Below are 15,584 nucleotides of genomic sequence, written 5' to 3' on the forward strand. Positions count from 1 at the left end.
TTTGCACAGAAGACCAGACTTGCTGTATAATTAGATGGAGCATATTGGGCTCCTTTGAAATTCTGCCATATATGATGTCTTTCCTCAGAGATACCTCAGTACAGACTTTCACACTGCTGTCACCAGGCCCTGTTCATCAAGACATTCTCCTCATGTCCTGCAGGATAATCCTCTACCACACACAGCTTTCAATCTAAAGGATGTTTCCATGCAGGCTGAGGTCTATAGTGGAAACAGTGAATTGTTGTTCAAGGCCAAACAGAAGCTCATGGGGAGAGGTAAGGAAATTAAGTAAGCAAACTCAGTTTTAAACATCAACATGGCTTTAATCATTCCCTTTCATACAGCTTCAAGGCATGCTACACTCAACACTTTTGAAAACAATAAATACAGGTACAACATTCCAGCCAAATTAACTTTTTTAATCAGCTGATTGCTGACAGTTGTGCAATGTAAGCTTTGCTTCTCTCTTTTAGGGGAAGACTTTTGCTGCATTGGCTGTCACATTGTAGACATTTTAACCATATGCATAACCCCATATGCAGAAAAGTATTTGCAACAACTGAAGTATAAATAGCATTCAACATATAAATACATACACATAACCCTACAATCAGCAACAGAACATATGTATTTACACAAATCCATATGTGAATTGCACTCTTGCCTTTCAAATGACTTTAAAATACCTTCATAGATACACAATATCAAGGACTTTATTATTATTTTACAGTAACATGGCACAGAACTTAAATAGCAAAGTTTCTATGTTCTGAGCTTTATTAATATGGAAAAGTATTTTCCTGCTCCTGTATTGACAATGTAGTTCTGCTGTTTAAGCTCTGTCTGAAAAAGCTCTGTGGTACCATTATCCTGACAGAAAAATTCTTCCTTCTCTGAATATGCCCTTTGCCTCTCATACAGAAGGCACAGCACAGCTGTGCTCATGGAATTACAGAGCAGACACTTATTCAGTGCAGATCATGCCAGGTCATCCTTGTCCTATTTATGTGTATCCTAATGATGCATTGTCATGTTCTAATTGAAAATCACATTTTTAAAAAATATATCACAACCCCCTTAAATTTTCCAGGATGCACTCATGCTGATACTGGTCATTATATTATTTATGCTAATGAGGGGAATCAATTAGTGGTTTTAAGTTTTGACATTACACATTAACTTTGCACTCTCAAATAAAAGGATACCTGTGGCTTGCTCTCCTGATGCATCAGAGGAGGTGCATGAGGTGAATCAGTGTGTTTCTTCTGAGTATGGGGAAAAAAGGCAGATGAACATATGTATAACTACAGAGCTCCAGCAGAATTCTCTAATTTCTTCGTAGACCTGCCTGTAGTTCATTACTCTGCTGGTAAACACAAGGAACCTTAAATGTTACTACAGCACTCATCTGGAATAAGTCATGCAATTTTGGGGAGGAAAAAAAGATTCACTTATACCAGATGAAAAGAGTTACTTTTGGAAGTCTGGAATAATGGAAAGCCTATCTTAAAAGTGGAGACTAAAGGACTGGACTTATTTATCTTGGCAAACAAAGGCTGAGACAAGGTTCTCTTTGATCTGTAAAATGGGGCCAAGATGAGAAGAAGAGCTCATTAAACAACTGAGAATCAAAGAGGCAAAAGAAATTGAGAAACTCATGTAGTCCCACTTAGACTGTGAGACTTAATTTTGTGATGCTTCTGCCTCACTTGAGGAAGGGAGGTTGCAGAATAGGTCCCACAGGTCTATGTGGGCTAGATGGGGAAGGAAGGAAGCTGCAGAAGGGGACTGCACATCAGTGAGTTTGCAGGAGCATGGGATGGACTCTATGAGTCGGGAAAGCCTTTCAGATCTGGTAATGGATAACTGCCTAAGTACAGGAAAAGGTGTTTCATGTGGCCTGCCCTCCTTGGAGATAGCAAAAGGAAAGAGATCTGAAAGATGAATGGCTCCCTAAAATGTCTTTTTAACTTCTGATGATTTAACACTGGCCAGTCATATGCTGGAGACTCTTTTCCTGACCATAGTCCTTGCAGCATTTTTAGGAGGAACTTTTCCTTTTATTAGTGGTTGCCCAGGCACTTGGAAATGGCAGTTTCCATTCACAGAGTCATTCTCAGTTTTACACGAGTCTGTGACAGTGGCTCGGAAGCTGGAAGACTTTGAATCTAAAGAAACCTGACTAACAGCAACACTGCCTGCACTCTTAGAGGAGTAAGTGTAAACCATTTTGAGAAAGGCAGATTTTGTGTTTGTTTCTTGCTTGTAAATGATGATATAGCATTTTGGAAGAAAAGTGCAGCAGAGGATTCCATAATTAGATATTAAAACAACGATGATTTCCACTGCTGGCAAGTATTTGCCAAATGTAGTTGCATAGACAGGGATAAATACAATCCATGCTATAAAATAAATTAGCATGCCAAAAGTGATGAATTTAGCTTCATTGTAATTCTCTGGCAACTTCCTACCTTTAAAGGCAAATATGAAGCAAATAAATGCTAGGGCAGCGATGTAGCCCAACATAATCCCAAAAGCTACAATAGACCCCTCATTGCATTCCAGAATTATTGCTCTTGGTATTGAGAAATTTTGATTTACAAAAGGTGTTCTAAATATTAGCCAAAAGGTGCAAATGATAACTTGAATTCCAGTGCAAGTGATCACTGTGGGAATAGGTTTATACATGCATTTCAGGAAATTTTGAAGCTTGGGATCAAAGCTGAAAGCTAGTAAAATTTTTAGTGACTTTATTAAAATACATGAAATGCAGAGTGTAAAACTTATACCAAAGAGTGCTTGCCTAGTTTTACATTTGAATTCTGTGGGTACATCTATGAAGAAGACAGTGCTTAAAAAAATTAAGAAGTGGCTGAAGAGAATAATATAACAGACAGTCAGACCACCAGACGCCTTTACAACTGGCGTGTCCAAGTTTTTGGTAAATATTACACAAATGGACAAGACCAACACAACCCCAAAAGCGGAGAGGAGGAGGAGGAAGATAGCAAACCAGTCAGTCCAGGCAAGGAAATATATTGTCTTCCTGTAGCACATGCTGCTGTTGATGGGAGCCCAGTAGGTTTTGTTGTTACATCGGTAGCAGTAATCCATATCTGGAAATAGAAAAAAAAAAGGAAGATATCTTAAAACCCCAAAGTTAATAAACTGCTGAATGGACTGCAGGGACTTGAGATACAGGAGCAATGTGGGAAAGGATATTTAAGGGAAAAGATGGTTCAAACTGCCTCTGACTCCGGCTGTCGCTGTCCAGGGGGAGGAGCTGCAGGGCTGCGGTGGCTGCGGTGGCAGTGGCACAACCAGGTAAGGACAAATGCCTGGAGCTCCCTGCCAGCTGGGAGCAAGCCTTGCCTGCAGCCAGGGGCGAGGAGAGAAAACGACCTGGCTTCTAAAACTGTCTCGCTCATCACTGACCGGTGAAATGTGACCAGTGAAACTTTAATTGAAACCTGAACAATGACTCCAGAGTAATCAATTCTCTTTCAAAAATTTGAATTATTTTTCTTTCATTCTCTCTTTTAGCAAGAAAACACCCTAATATTCTCTTTACAGATAGCTTTTAAAATACAACAACTCTCTTTTAAAATACAACTCTTTTCTCAATATTTAATTTTCCCCTTTAAATGGTTTTGCTTAAAACAATGGTAAAGTATACATCACATTTGATACTAGAAAATACTGCTGTACAGTTCTATCAAATTGCACAGCACTCTGTGGTAAGACACAAAATCTGCGGCTAAGCAAAATACAATCCCCTTGAACTTCATAGATTCATAGGCTTCCAGAATGGTTTGGGTTGGAAGGGACTTTCAAAGCCCATCTAGTTTAAATTCCTGCATGAGGGGCAGGGACACTTTTCACTACACCAGGTTGCTCAGAGCTCTGTCCAGCTTGGCCTTGATCACTTCTAAGAATGGGGCAACCACAATAACTTCTCTGGACAGCCAGTGCCTCACCACCCTCAAAGTCAAGAAATTGCTCCTGACTGGACTGAATGTGCTAAGGAAAGAAAGGGAGGAAAGGCTCTATTTAATGAGGATAAATTTCACTAATAAATCAGCCAGAATTTCCATCCTAGCAAAGGGTAATGCTAATCAGCTGGACAATCTAATTACTTTAAACTTGTCCTTTTAAAAAGCATTTATACCAAGTTTTCCAAGAAACCGATCATAAATAAATATTTAAATGCCATTCCAAAATTTAACCCAAGGTTCTCAAGGCATATTACATCCAAGTAAACAATTTCATTGATGTATAAATAAACCTTTATTTGAATACAAGTTTTTTACCTGTTTGGTTGCTGTAATGGTTTTCTGGGCAGTAAATACACTCATAGCAGCATGTGTGTGGACTTTCTGTAACCTTTTTCACCTGGCCTGGCCTGCAGGGCTGGGAGCATGTTGACTGAACCTTCTGCAATGTACAGAGGGAAAACAAAAGCCAGATCATAATCTTAGGTACAGCTAATTACAAGGGAACATTAATATAAACCTCCAGGATTTTTGCAATTTGTATTTTTTAATAATACAAATTTTAAGGAACTCTGAAAATAATGTTGAAAAACAGACATTGTAGGGTTCATATATCTTGTATTTTCTCCACACAGTCAATGAGTAATAGAATGGGGCATTATTTACCTGATAATTTTATTTTTGGGCCCTGAATGCTAATTCCTGAATTTCTGTGTACCTTTAAAAAATGAGGTCCTGATACTCTGCTCAGCTGCTCAGAGCCCAGGAGAGACACCTTGACCTGAAGGAGATGCTACAGAGATGCTCTGTACTGCATCTCTGAGACTCCTGACCCTTGCCAGCTTATCCCTGAATCATGAAGCTCCATTCCCAGGCATGTGATCAGGGCCTTTGAGGTCTCACTTCAGGTCCTCCTTTCAAAGACAACTTTTTGTCAAATGATCTGTCCTGAGGCACACTGCAATCTGCTCTCCTTCCAAGATGGTGTTTACAAGGAGGTGGAGACATTTCCTTGCACCACAAAGAGGGACAAGGTTTGAGGTTTTGAGGTTTCCTTCTGTCCTCAGCTAAGTTCACATGTGGAGACCAGAATTCAGCCCACCTAGTAAGCAGCCTCTGCCTGTCCCGTTAGTGAGGAATGCCTTTTAGCACAGAGCTGTGCCATGAATTCAGACATCCACCCATGCACAGAGGACAGATTATCCAGCTGGAACTGGCCAGGGCCACCCACTAGTCCTGTCTACACCAGTGCTGGGGCTCTGGGTGGCACCACCTGCTCATGTTGCTGACCCCAGCTCTAACAGGAGCAAATAAACAACAAAACTTTTTTTTTTTTTTTTAAACAATGAAGTCAACACATCTGAATCTTCATGTAAAAAAAAAAAACAAAAACAAAAACCAAACAAACAAAAAAACCCCACAGTGGTACAAAAGTGAGGGCTTTTTTATACACCATCATTTTTTTATTTTAAAATCCCTTTGTAAGATTCTGGAATAGCATACTTAGGACAGACATAACATTCTACGGGAATTCTGGAGAAATAAATAAATTTTGTATTACTGAGCCTGCTCATAGGCTAACATGCATTTCAGGCTGCATGAAAGGGGTTGAATAAGCTCAGAAAGGATTCTTTATTCTTTGCTCTAAGAGGAGAACATTAAACAACACAGGAGATTTCTAGCTGGCACATGTTCCAGTAGCAAGTGCCACAGGGACGAAAAAACTGTCTTAAAATAAATTTCACACATTATGTCAACAAATTAAAAGTTACCTTTAAAGCCAGAAAATCTTGTTTTTTCTCTTCATCCTCAAAGATAAAGCCACCTTTCTCTGCATCATATTCTGCCATAGTGGTGATTTCCATGTGGCCATCAATTTCTTTCCAAAGAAGGACATCATAACTGGTGCTCATATCTCCGTTGGAGTCAAATTTGACTTCCTTATCATCATCAATGATTACAACCCTTTTAAGTTCTTCAAGGAGCTGCATGTAAGTGTAAAGAATGATAATACACCTGTATCATGTCAGTGTGACAAACTGAGTAGTTTAACATACGAATGATAGTATGACATTAAAAAAAAAATTTAATTTCTCTTTCTCTTTTGGGACAAAGAGAAATATTAAAATTCAAATTCATTTTGTTTAAAGAATTACATTATACAGACAAACATGTTGGCCTTAAAAATCTATCATTAAAAAGAATCATAATTTCAAAAAATCATAATTATAGTATTTTTTTCCAGCCTTGAAAATTTTGGTGTGATATTCAGAGAAAATATTTTTGCATGCAAAAACTAAGAGTCTTTTAGCACTTCCCTTCTTGTAAAGACAAGTGGTGAGTGGTGTTCCTGTTGTTACCTTACTATCAACAGAGTCAATCTGGGCAACATTTGCTTCCAGAATAAATTCTCCCAGCATGTCTGGGAGTATCTATCACTGCTCCCAGCTGCAGCTGTGACTGAAATTGTGTATGGCAAGTTGACACTCAGAACTGTTAATAATTAATGAACAATGTACATGCTTTGTCAAGGCAACTGTCCAGCTTCATGTTGTATTCCATTCTGTTCAACAGGGGAAAACTTCTGCCTCCCTCATCACAAACAGACAGATGAAACAGGTCTGTGTGAATGTAGAAAAGGACAGGTTAATATCCCCACTCCCAGCTCATAGGGAGATCACAAAAGTACTCCCATTAGCTGCCATGGCTCTTAGTTGAAGCAAAAGCTTTACTATTTTGCAGGCCTAGTGATTTTTTTTTGACAACAGCAATTAACTGACAAGAAAAAAATGCAATGTTTAGTGAAAGGCTGAGTTCAACTGCATTTGAAAATCATCCTGTTACATGGGTCCATTTGTGATATTCATAGAATTTAACAAAAGTGCTGACACGTATACTACCTCAATAGGCTTTGTCAAATTTACGTAACACATCTAGTAACACATACACATCTAATATATATAATATGCCATCTTGTCATGTATAATGTAATTTTTTTGAGTGTTTGTATAGTTTATGAAGAACCAGTGTGTTTCTAACCAATTTGATTGGTGCATTTTATTTGGATGCTGCATAGTTATGTAGAACTGAATAGGGTTTTTAAAATTGTATATACTAAGACTAATAATTTAATGTTTCTGTCCTTCACTTTTTCAATTTATCTAACAATATGCGAACACCTGAGTTTTTAAAATACATCTTGAGCTTCAGACAGAAGGGGCTAATATTTAGCAACATCTTGGTGCAACTGGTTTTTGGAGTTTTTGGCAAAGCCTGTAAAACAATCACTCTGTTTTTTCCCTGTATATGGAGATGTATGATATGGATGATTTGGATCCTAAGAGTTTTGTGTACATATATATCTTCCTTCCTAGAGGATTGAATTTTCATGTAGAAGAAACATATTATGAAAACATCAGGAGGGAAATAATTATCTCTCAGTTCTCTTCATCTGTGCTTAACAATCTAAAAGGAGTTAATTTGGATGGCTTGGCATTTAGTTAATTTATGGTGTAAATGTAGCTTCATAAAACTGCATTCCTATGAAACAGTCCTGAATTTGTCCCATTAGTGTTTACTAATTCATGTAATTAGTCTGATTGTTACTGGATTATTGGTTGGTTGTTTTTTATTTCAAATCTCATATCTTGGTTTGACCTGCCCTGACCTAGGATAAGAGGTCAGAGCACATCAGAGTGCTTCAGAGGTTGTTTGACTTTTAAGTGAACATTTGTTTAATTTTCTAAGTAAAAGTGTGTAAAAGTGAATAGTCCTGAGCAGGTTCTTGGGTAAAAGGTCAGGTCAGGTTTACTTTTCTGATTTTCCTCTTCTTTTCCCACCCAGTAGTGTGATAACAAGTATCACACTACTCACCCATCTTAAAGATTATGTCTTTATATATAAGTCAAGATCAGAGAGAGGTATAATATATTGCATTTTCAGTTTCATGTAGAGACTCTTTGTAAAGGAAATTCTTGAATTAAGACAAAACAGATACAATGGTGAGAGAGAGAGAGAGGAAAATTGAAACTCTTCGGTGAATGTTCCTATCCTGCAGTATCCCCATCTCTCAAGAGTGCTCATGATGTGTATCACAGTGGTTTGCAGCAATGGGACCAACCTCTAGTAGTCAAATAGCTGATAAGAAGTAATTTAGTAAAAGGACCAAGCTTTTATCTCCAGGAATATGGGAGCAAAAATGCAATGAAAGTTAGACAGATAGAATGAGGCCTGTAAGAATTAGCATCATACCTCCCAGGGAGTGAAGGCAGATGGATCCTTGCAGTCTCTGTCTTTGCATTGCCTTTTAATGGCGTGAGCTATAGCATAGACTGCAAGCATAGTACTATGGATAAATCCTGGTTCAACATTAGCATTCAAAAAATCATCTCTCCAGATCTGAGGCTTACTCCCATCATTTTCCAAGAGATTATCCTGGGACTGGTTTGCAATGCATGTTTGAAAATCATGATAATCCAGGTGTGAACAGACTGACAAAAGCATAATATATTCACGTAAAAACTTGTTGTTTTCAGTGGGCTTTTCACGAAGGTTTTTCAAAAACTCTTGGAATGAGGAGATGTCTCCATTTTTAAATCCAAATCCCACAACTGTTCCCAGCTGTCTGATATTGGGAATTGTACTGATCTTGACTGCAGCTGACCAGTTATCACTTGCAATCCAGATTTTATTAACATTCCTCTCAATTGCCTTCTTGAATAGTTTGAGCACATGAAACTGTCTCATAAAGACAACAATAACATTTACTCTTGTTTCCTTGACAATTTTCTCAATTGCTCGATCAACTTTGGTGTGAAAGGTGCTGTCAGAAAGATAGGCTGGCAGCATCTCTTTGAAAGCTATGCAAACATTGTTGGCCATGGCCTGGACCCCAAAGCTCTCCAGAGCGAACCGCCCATTGTCATCATCAGTGGCTATTACTCCGATCCAGTTCCACCCAGATTCACAGATCAAGCGAGTCATTGCTCTTGTCTGGTGAAAATCACTGGGGATAGTCCTGAAGAAAGAAGGAAATCTGATTTTGTCACTGAGGATTTCAGCTGATGATGCAGGACTGACCTAGGAAGAACGAACAATTCAATTATGGATGTGGTCTCCTCCAAAGGATGCCAAGAGATCCAAAGCTGCTATGGTTGCTTTTTCTTCCCACCTGACCCAGGCTCCCTCCTCCTGTGAGTGAGCATCAACAAGATGCAGCCAAAGGGGGCAGGCTCTCTCTCCCTGCTCTTAGGATGCAGACTTATGCCCAACACCAGTTACACTTTTTTTTTTTTTCACTCTCTTTCACATAAATCAGTGGTTCAAAATGGATATGACAGTAATGATGGTATTATGATTTTGGTTTACTCTGTTCAGATAACATCAACATGCTCTTCAAAATAATATTTTAAATATTGTCTATTTCTTTAGTCTATTCAAATTGCTAGTACTCTTCTATTTTGTAGTACTTTCCTATCACTGAGTGCATTAGTATGGTTCATGCATTTTTTTTCCTTGCCAATATTTAATTATTATATTTCAAAAGGATCATTAAATCAGTTGGAAGAACCTCAGAGACAAACAGTAACCAATAATAAAAAGTGCTATAATTTTTTCATACAAAAGATTTATTATCTTTTTCTTGTGAATGTAGCTGGAAAAGCATAAAAAGAACATTGCTATTTAAATCTCTCCAGTTGTAATACTTTCTTTTTTTTTTTTTTTTTTTGTTTTGAACTTTTATTCCCCTATACTTCTTGACAGTTCTTAAAAAATAAATTTGAGCTTTCCAAAACATGAGTCACCTGTCTGGAGGGGATACCAAAATCTTACTGTGTCAGAACACTGCAGATGCTATTGATAAGAAAAATCTGTTGGGTCCCATTTTCCATCTATGCCCTACTGCAGATTTTTTTATCACTTGCCTTTTGATTATGTTCGAGTGTGGCATTTTAGTTTCCATACTTACTACAGTTCCTGTGGTGGCGTTGGAGGTCAGAATTACTTCCTACCATTGCAGAGGAGAAGATTCAGTTAGAAGTTATCGTTAGTTCAGATTTTATGTTTTTTCCACTTATTTGGTTAATTTATATATATTGCCAAAACCAAAGTGCAAGACAGGATGGTGTGGAAGTGGATCTGTTTCTTTCTTGTTAGTTCTGGCTTTGATCCCAATTCTTTTACAAAGATGACAGTAGGAAGCATGGGCCTAAGCACAAACGTGGGATTGTACTAGTCCTAGAGAGGTCAGAAATAGAAAAGGATGTTTTGGGAAGGACTAGTGTGGATCTAAACTGTTGTTGTATTCTTTCACTTCTACAATTGTTTGAAGAACACTAGGAGAATATCTTTGGTTTAGAGCAATTTTCCTCACTTCCCTGTCCATAGTTTTAACTGACTCCAACATTTAATTTCTCTTGGGCTGGAGAGAATTCCTGAATTTCTGGACAGATCACATCTGATCTGGTCTCTTTTTTTTTTTTTTTTAAGCTTGAGATTGAGTATTGTCATATTCACCACCAGGCAAACTGTACACGCCAACTGTAACTTTGCTGCCTGAACAAAGTCCTTGAGTGTCATCCAAGGTACATTGGAGTAACCAAGATTGACCAAAGGCACTGCCAGACTGACAAGAGCCCAGCATGGCCCGGAAAAAACACTTGGATAAATGTGCCTCAGGTATAGAAAATATCCCTTACGGCCTTTGTTTGAGTAAGTGAATCAAGGCCTCCGCTTGGAGCTGAAACCCACCCGTCCTGATGTCCTTAGAATAAACCAAATCCTGCCCTGTATTAATTATGTGGTTTTTGCAATCCCTGGGATTGGAGCCTTAATTCTTAGCATGGTAAATCTGAACCTCTGTCTAAAATAAAATAATTGCCTCAAACCTACCTGTGGGATTAATTGCAAAGCCAACAGCCTTGACACTGCCATCGACACCTCTGAGTAGCTGGCTCCAGTGACTGCCTTGACTCTTGGGATGTAGTCTGAGTAGTTGCACTTGAACTCCACGGCATCCTCTGAAGAATTGAATTTAGACAGAAACCTCAGAGCAGATGCCATGGCTTTCGTAACTTCTGCACACGTGTCGTAGATTTCATAGCCCAGTGTAACTCCAGATAACAGCGTTGAGTTGTTGATGGTTTCAATAGCGTGTATCATTGCAAGTGTCTGAAGAAAAACTTGAATTTCAAAGCTGTCAGAGAAACATGAGCAGTATTTTTTAGAAAAACTTTGTTGGAAGCAAGGGTGAAGCAAAGCCTGTATTGAGCATATCCCTTAGATTTTTAAAACTACCCAAAAGAACTGAAGGGTAGTAAGTTTTGTGTGGTTTTTTTTTATTTAGTGTATGAAAGATTAAAAATAATTTTCTTCTCATTTAACAGGTGACTAAGTAAAATAAACACAAAACTAAAAATATACTTGAATAAAAGTGTTTTTTCTGGAAAAGAAAAATGTACAAAAAGTTTAATTTTCATGATATATTAAAATCTGCAAGTGATATCTTCAGGAAGCTTCTGTCAAAGTCAGTGAAGATATTCTAGTTTACTATAGTTTACTACAATTGCCCACTAAGTTTGTTAAAAATGTATTTATTTTCACTAAAAGCATGAAGCAAGGAAAAGGAAGTACTAAATACTTCAGAATAAAAGAAAATATTTCAGTGGTCAAAGTCTCTAGTGGTTGCATTGGTATTTCTAAAATACTCTTCAGACCTGATGAAGTTAGCCCAGATATTTCCCCTCGTCTCCAGTGGATGTTATAATAGGTGATTAATCAGAACTGAGCTAGCACAAAGTGTCTACAATACAACCAACCCTCCTCTCAGGCAAGCTTCTCTAAAGATTACAAATCTTGTGATCTAAATTAAATTTCAGATGGACTTGAGATAATTTATGTCTCCATAGAAAAATAATGGAAGATGCACAAAATTCTCAATTCAAGCAACATTTTGACATAAATCCAGATGGATACCTGCATGCCTAGCTGATTATTAGATTCAGGTGTGGGATTAAGTTGTAAAATTCAAATAAAATTTGTGGATTTGCACCTGTATTTCAATTTTTAAAAATGCATGTTTGGAATTCCTGGTCTTAGGAAAGGTTTATTATATATGTACTTAAAATAAAATTCTTCACCAGGTTTCCTTTTTATGCATTCCAGGAAAATGAATGTTTCAAGCACAGCAGGATTTGGAGCCAAAGAATAAATATTCTGATGCACAGAATGCATGCATGACAAGGTGTATATATGTAGGCTAGCCTATAAAATAAAGCCACCATTATAGTTCCAAGTGTAATAATTATGGTAATTTTAAAAATAACTACAGTGTCATCATCAAGATACTAACCTAGATTATAACTGAGCTGCCCAAGAGATGGGAGGCAGACTTTACTATGGGCTTGGGTAAAATGGAATAGTCTGCCTGTGGTCAAATAATGTAGATTCAACTTCATGACAAAATATTAATAGATGCCCAGTTTAGTCCTTCAGGCCTATAGCAAATTACCATTTCCATGGAAATCAGATGATAACACAAACATCCAAGGCTATTTGATTATCTGTGATGATTGAAAAAGGATCAAATGCTCATTGCCTTCCTCAGTAAACTATAATATTTTTATTGTAACTTGACCATATTTTGTCATCTTTTATTAATTTACGTGAAATTTATGTGATGTCCAAGGAATTTTTTAAGACTAAGCAAAGCAAAATAACCAGAATTTGTGGACCTTAACATAAGAGTTACATGTCCAGTTCAGTGCTCTCTTCTTTGCTCCGTGTTTAATTCCCAGTACTACTCACCCAGCACAATTCTGAATTACTGGCTTGATGGGATCTTCTTCTGGACGCAGCATTTCACTGTGAACTGCAAACAAGCCTCCAATAACAATGTCCCCCGGAGAACTGGCACCCACAAAGTCGTCAGCATTCTGGCAGGAGAAAGCAATGTCGGTGCCGACCACAAAGCAAGGGATCAAAAAGATAACAAATGCCATGTGTCTGTTTTGCTCACTCGCTCCCAGCTTTGAGTCAATCAAGCTGCAGTGCCAACAAGGGCTCCTGTGTCATCTGTAAAGAGTAGCAAAGGACAAAGGCTGCACTTGAAAGTTGGTCACGCCTCATAAGGTGCTTGTATTTGCCTCACTGGACAAGGCTTTTTTATTGAAGGTACTAAAGCAGTGCTGTCACATAAAATGTGAGGGTGTGGTGGTGTGAGAGTGGAGAGGGAAGGAGAAAGATAAATGAGTTTAAAAGGAAATGCTGGACATTAAATCTCTTATGTTAAATCTCTTCAAAGTTTCTGATACCTTATCTGAAACACGTGGCAAATATTTTGGTATAAATTTGGGCTTGTTTTGAATTCCTTCCAGCTGAGTGGAGTGTGCAAAGAAGTAGTTATATAATATTGTACTAGTGATACTGCTGTGACCATGTTTTAAGAGCCTAGTCTAAGAATGCTAAAATATAAAAGAACCCTCTGTCACAGTGTGCTTTATATCAGACTCTGGTTCAAAAATCCCAACTCCAAACTACCAAAAGACTGCTTTTCTCTCAAACCCTTACATGTTTTAAAATCCTTGTAAAAAATTATTTGGATAAGTTAATACTCACGGTTCTGTGGTACATGTCCTAGGGACTTCAGTAGGTTTTGGATCAGGTTCCATATTTACAAACCAGGCCAAGTTTGTTGCTGGTTAATGTGATAAACACAGAACAGTGGGAATCAATAACATTAGTCCTAGTTTTTGCTTTCTTCCCAGTCTGACTGAGGACACCAGCACACGAACAGCAGCTCCTGTGCTGTGGGAGGAATGGGAAGTGTCTGTTCTCACCATCACTGTTCCTCTCAGATTCACCGGAATCAGATGCTGTGCCAGAAGGGAACTCAGGGAAAAGAGAGGTAGAAGCTTGACCCTTAGCTCTGATAAATCCCAGTCTTAAATATCAAAGTGAACTTCCTTAGGACAGAAACATGACTTATGCTAATAAGTCAATTCATGTGAGTGACACAGATCTGACAGCAATCACTCTCTGTTTCTGATATTGGTTTGTTTACTGCTTTCTCTTAATGACTTCTTCAGATTTTGCTTCTTTTGGCAGTATGCCAAAACAGTCCCAAAAGAATGGGCTCAGTCATAGCATATATTGTCTCTGATTGCAAAAAATCTAGGTTTACATAGAAAATGTCAACCAAGGTTTATTTACTGGCAAATAAAATTAGAAATGGGTTGTCTGGTATGCATTCTTTCCAATAAGCATAATGCATACTGTATAAATTATTCAAATTACTATATTTTGTTTGTTTTCTCAATAGTCTCTTTGTAGTAAAATATCTATTTATAACCAAGATACTTCTTGTAAATGCAAGTGCAATAGACAAAATCCTTGCAAGTGCAAATGTTAATCCCTAGTTAAGTTAACTTTTAGGCTTTTAATATAACAGTGTGTGTTTCTTTCATCTGTCTCTTATCTTTCCATGTGGCATTCTCGCTGCTGGAACAGTGCAGATAGTAGACAGCTGCCTGCCTTTTCTTTAATATATCTGACCATGTTTATTTATGGGCAGATGTTGATACCAGTTTATTCTGCTTCTGCACTGACACAAAAATTCCAGCTATTCCAAAGGTTCTCCTCTTGACTTATAACAGCATTAACTTAGTCAGATGCTGGCCTTGAGTTATGAGACATTCACCTCCAAATATTCCTCTACTTGCTCCTTTCCAGACATGTAATGCAACCTAAAGCCTGGTTCCATATACTCTAGTGTTTCCTTTACCTTCCATATAATTCTGTATATAAAACTGGTGTATACTTAAGTGTAACTAAGGCATAAGACTGGAGCTAGCCATTTCCTTAAACAAGTCATAAGAAATATTAGTATAAAATGTAGCTTTTAAGGGCTTAAGACTAAGTATTGTAATAAGGACTCAATGGAAACACAGTAATGATAATTTTAAACTTCTGATTTGTTATGGTTTAGGATTAGAAGAGGAAAAGGAACTTTACCCCAGCCAGTCTCTAAAAACCTATTTATTTCTAAAGAATACAAATAAAAAATCCTTACTCGATCACTTTGGAAAGTGGAAGTTGACAAAATAAACATCACATATAATTGATGCGTAATTTCATGTTATCTATAAAAACACCATAAAAAGAGGTGTGCTTTCAAATCAACTACACAGATTTTATTTCATTTGTTATTTCACAGTGTTATTTTCAAAAGAAAGAGGGTTTTCTCATAATTACTACTAGTGATGAGAGGTATGTAATAGTTTTACTAAGATACCTCAGCCTATTCAGTATTGCAGAATTGACTTGAACCATTTGCAAATATCCTTTTTCTTTGGCACCTGGATGCAATAGAAATAATTGTACAGTACAAAGTGTTCCTTGTTTCAAATGTAGTGACATATCATGGACATAACACTAGACTTTCACAATTGTCAGCAGAGGAGTATTTCCTGGCAGGTAGATTCAAGCATAAGAGTCAGGGGAATTTAGTGAAGTACCATCGTTGTTTGAAGTCTGCCTCTAATGGACTGTGCAAAGATGGAAAACAGGCGCTAACAATTCCAAAGCTACTGT

General features: G+C 37.6%; 1 protein-coding gene across 2 annotated transcripts; it reads right to left on the minus strand.

The window, feature by feature from the left end:
- Positions 1–305: 305 nt before the first annotated feature.
- Positions 306–13,204, minus strand: GPRC6A (G protein-coupled receptor class C group 6 member A). 2 transcript variants are annotated; one of them, XM_072926798.1, is made up of 7 exons: positions 12,801–13,204; positions 10,887–11,190; positions 9,964–10,002; positions 8,247–9,074; positions 5,768–5,980; positions 4,314–4,437; positions 306–3,119 (listed from the first exon to the last, which is right to left on the minus strand). In XM_072926798.1, the coding sequence occupies exons 1-7, from the start codon at positions 12,992–12,994 to the stop codon at positions 1,999–2,001; spliced, it is 2,823 nt and encodes a 940-aa protein (XP_072782899.1). In that variant the 5' UTR covers positions 12,995–13,204; the 3' UTR covers positions 306–1,998. The 2 variants fall into 2 exon arrangements, with proteins under 2 accessions (XP_072782899.1, XP_002190374.4); XM_002190338.5 differs by lacking the exon at positions 9,964–10,002.
- Positions 13,205–15,584: the final 2,380 nt, after the last annotated feature.

This window comes from Taeniopygia guttata, chromosome 3 (assembly GCF_048771995.1).
Source record: "Taeniopygia guttata chromosome 3, bTaeGut7.mat, whole genome shotgun sequence".
Taxonomy (NCBI): Eukaryota; Metazoa; Chordata; class Aves; order Passeriformes; family Estrildidae; genus Taeniopygia; species Taeniopygia guttata.

Coding starts and splice junctions, on each gene's coding strand:
- GPRC6A (XM_072926798.1), bottom strand. CDS start 12,994: ATGGCATTTGTTATCTTTTTGATCCCTTGCTTTGTGGTCGGCACCGAC. Junction 11,191..12,800: donor GTAATTCAGAATTGTGCTGG/GTGAGTAGTACT, acceptor TTTCTCTGACAG/CTTTGAAATTCAAGTTTTTC. Junction 5,981..8,246: donor CTGCCTTCACTCCCTGGGAG/GTATGATGCTAA, acceptor ACTTACATGCAG/CTCCTTGAAGAACTTAAAAG.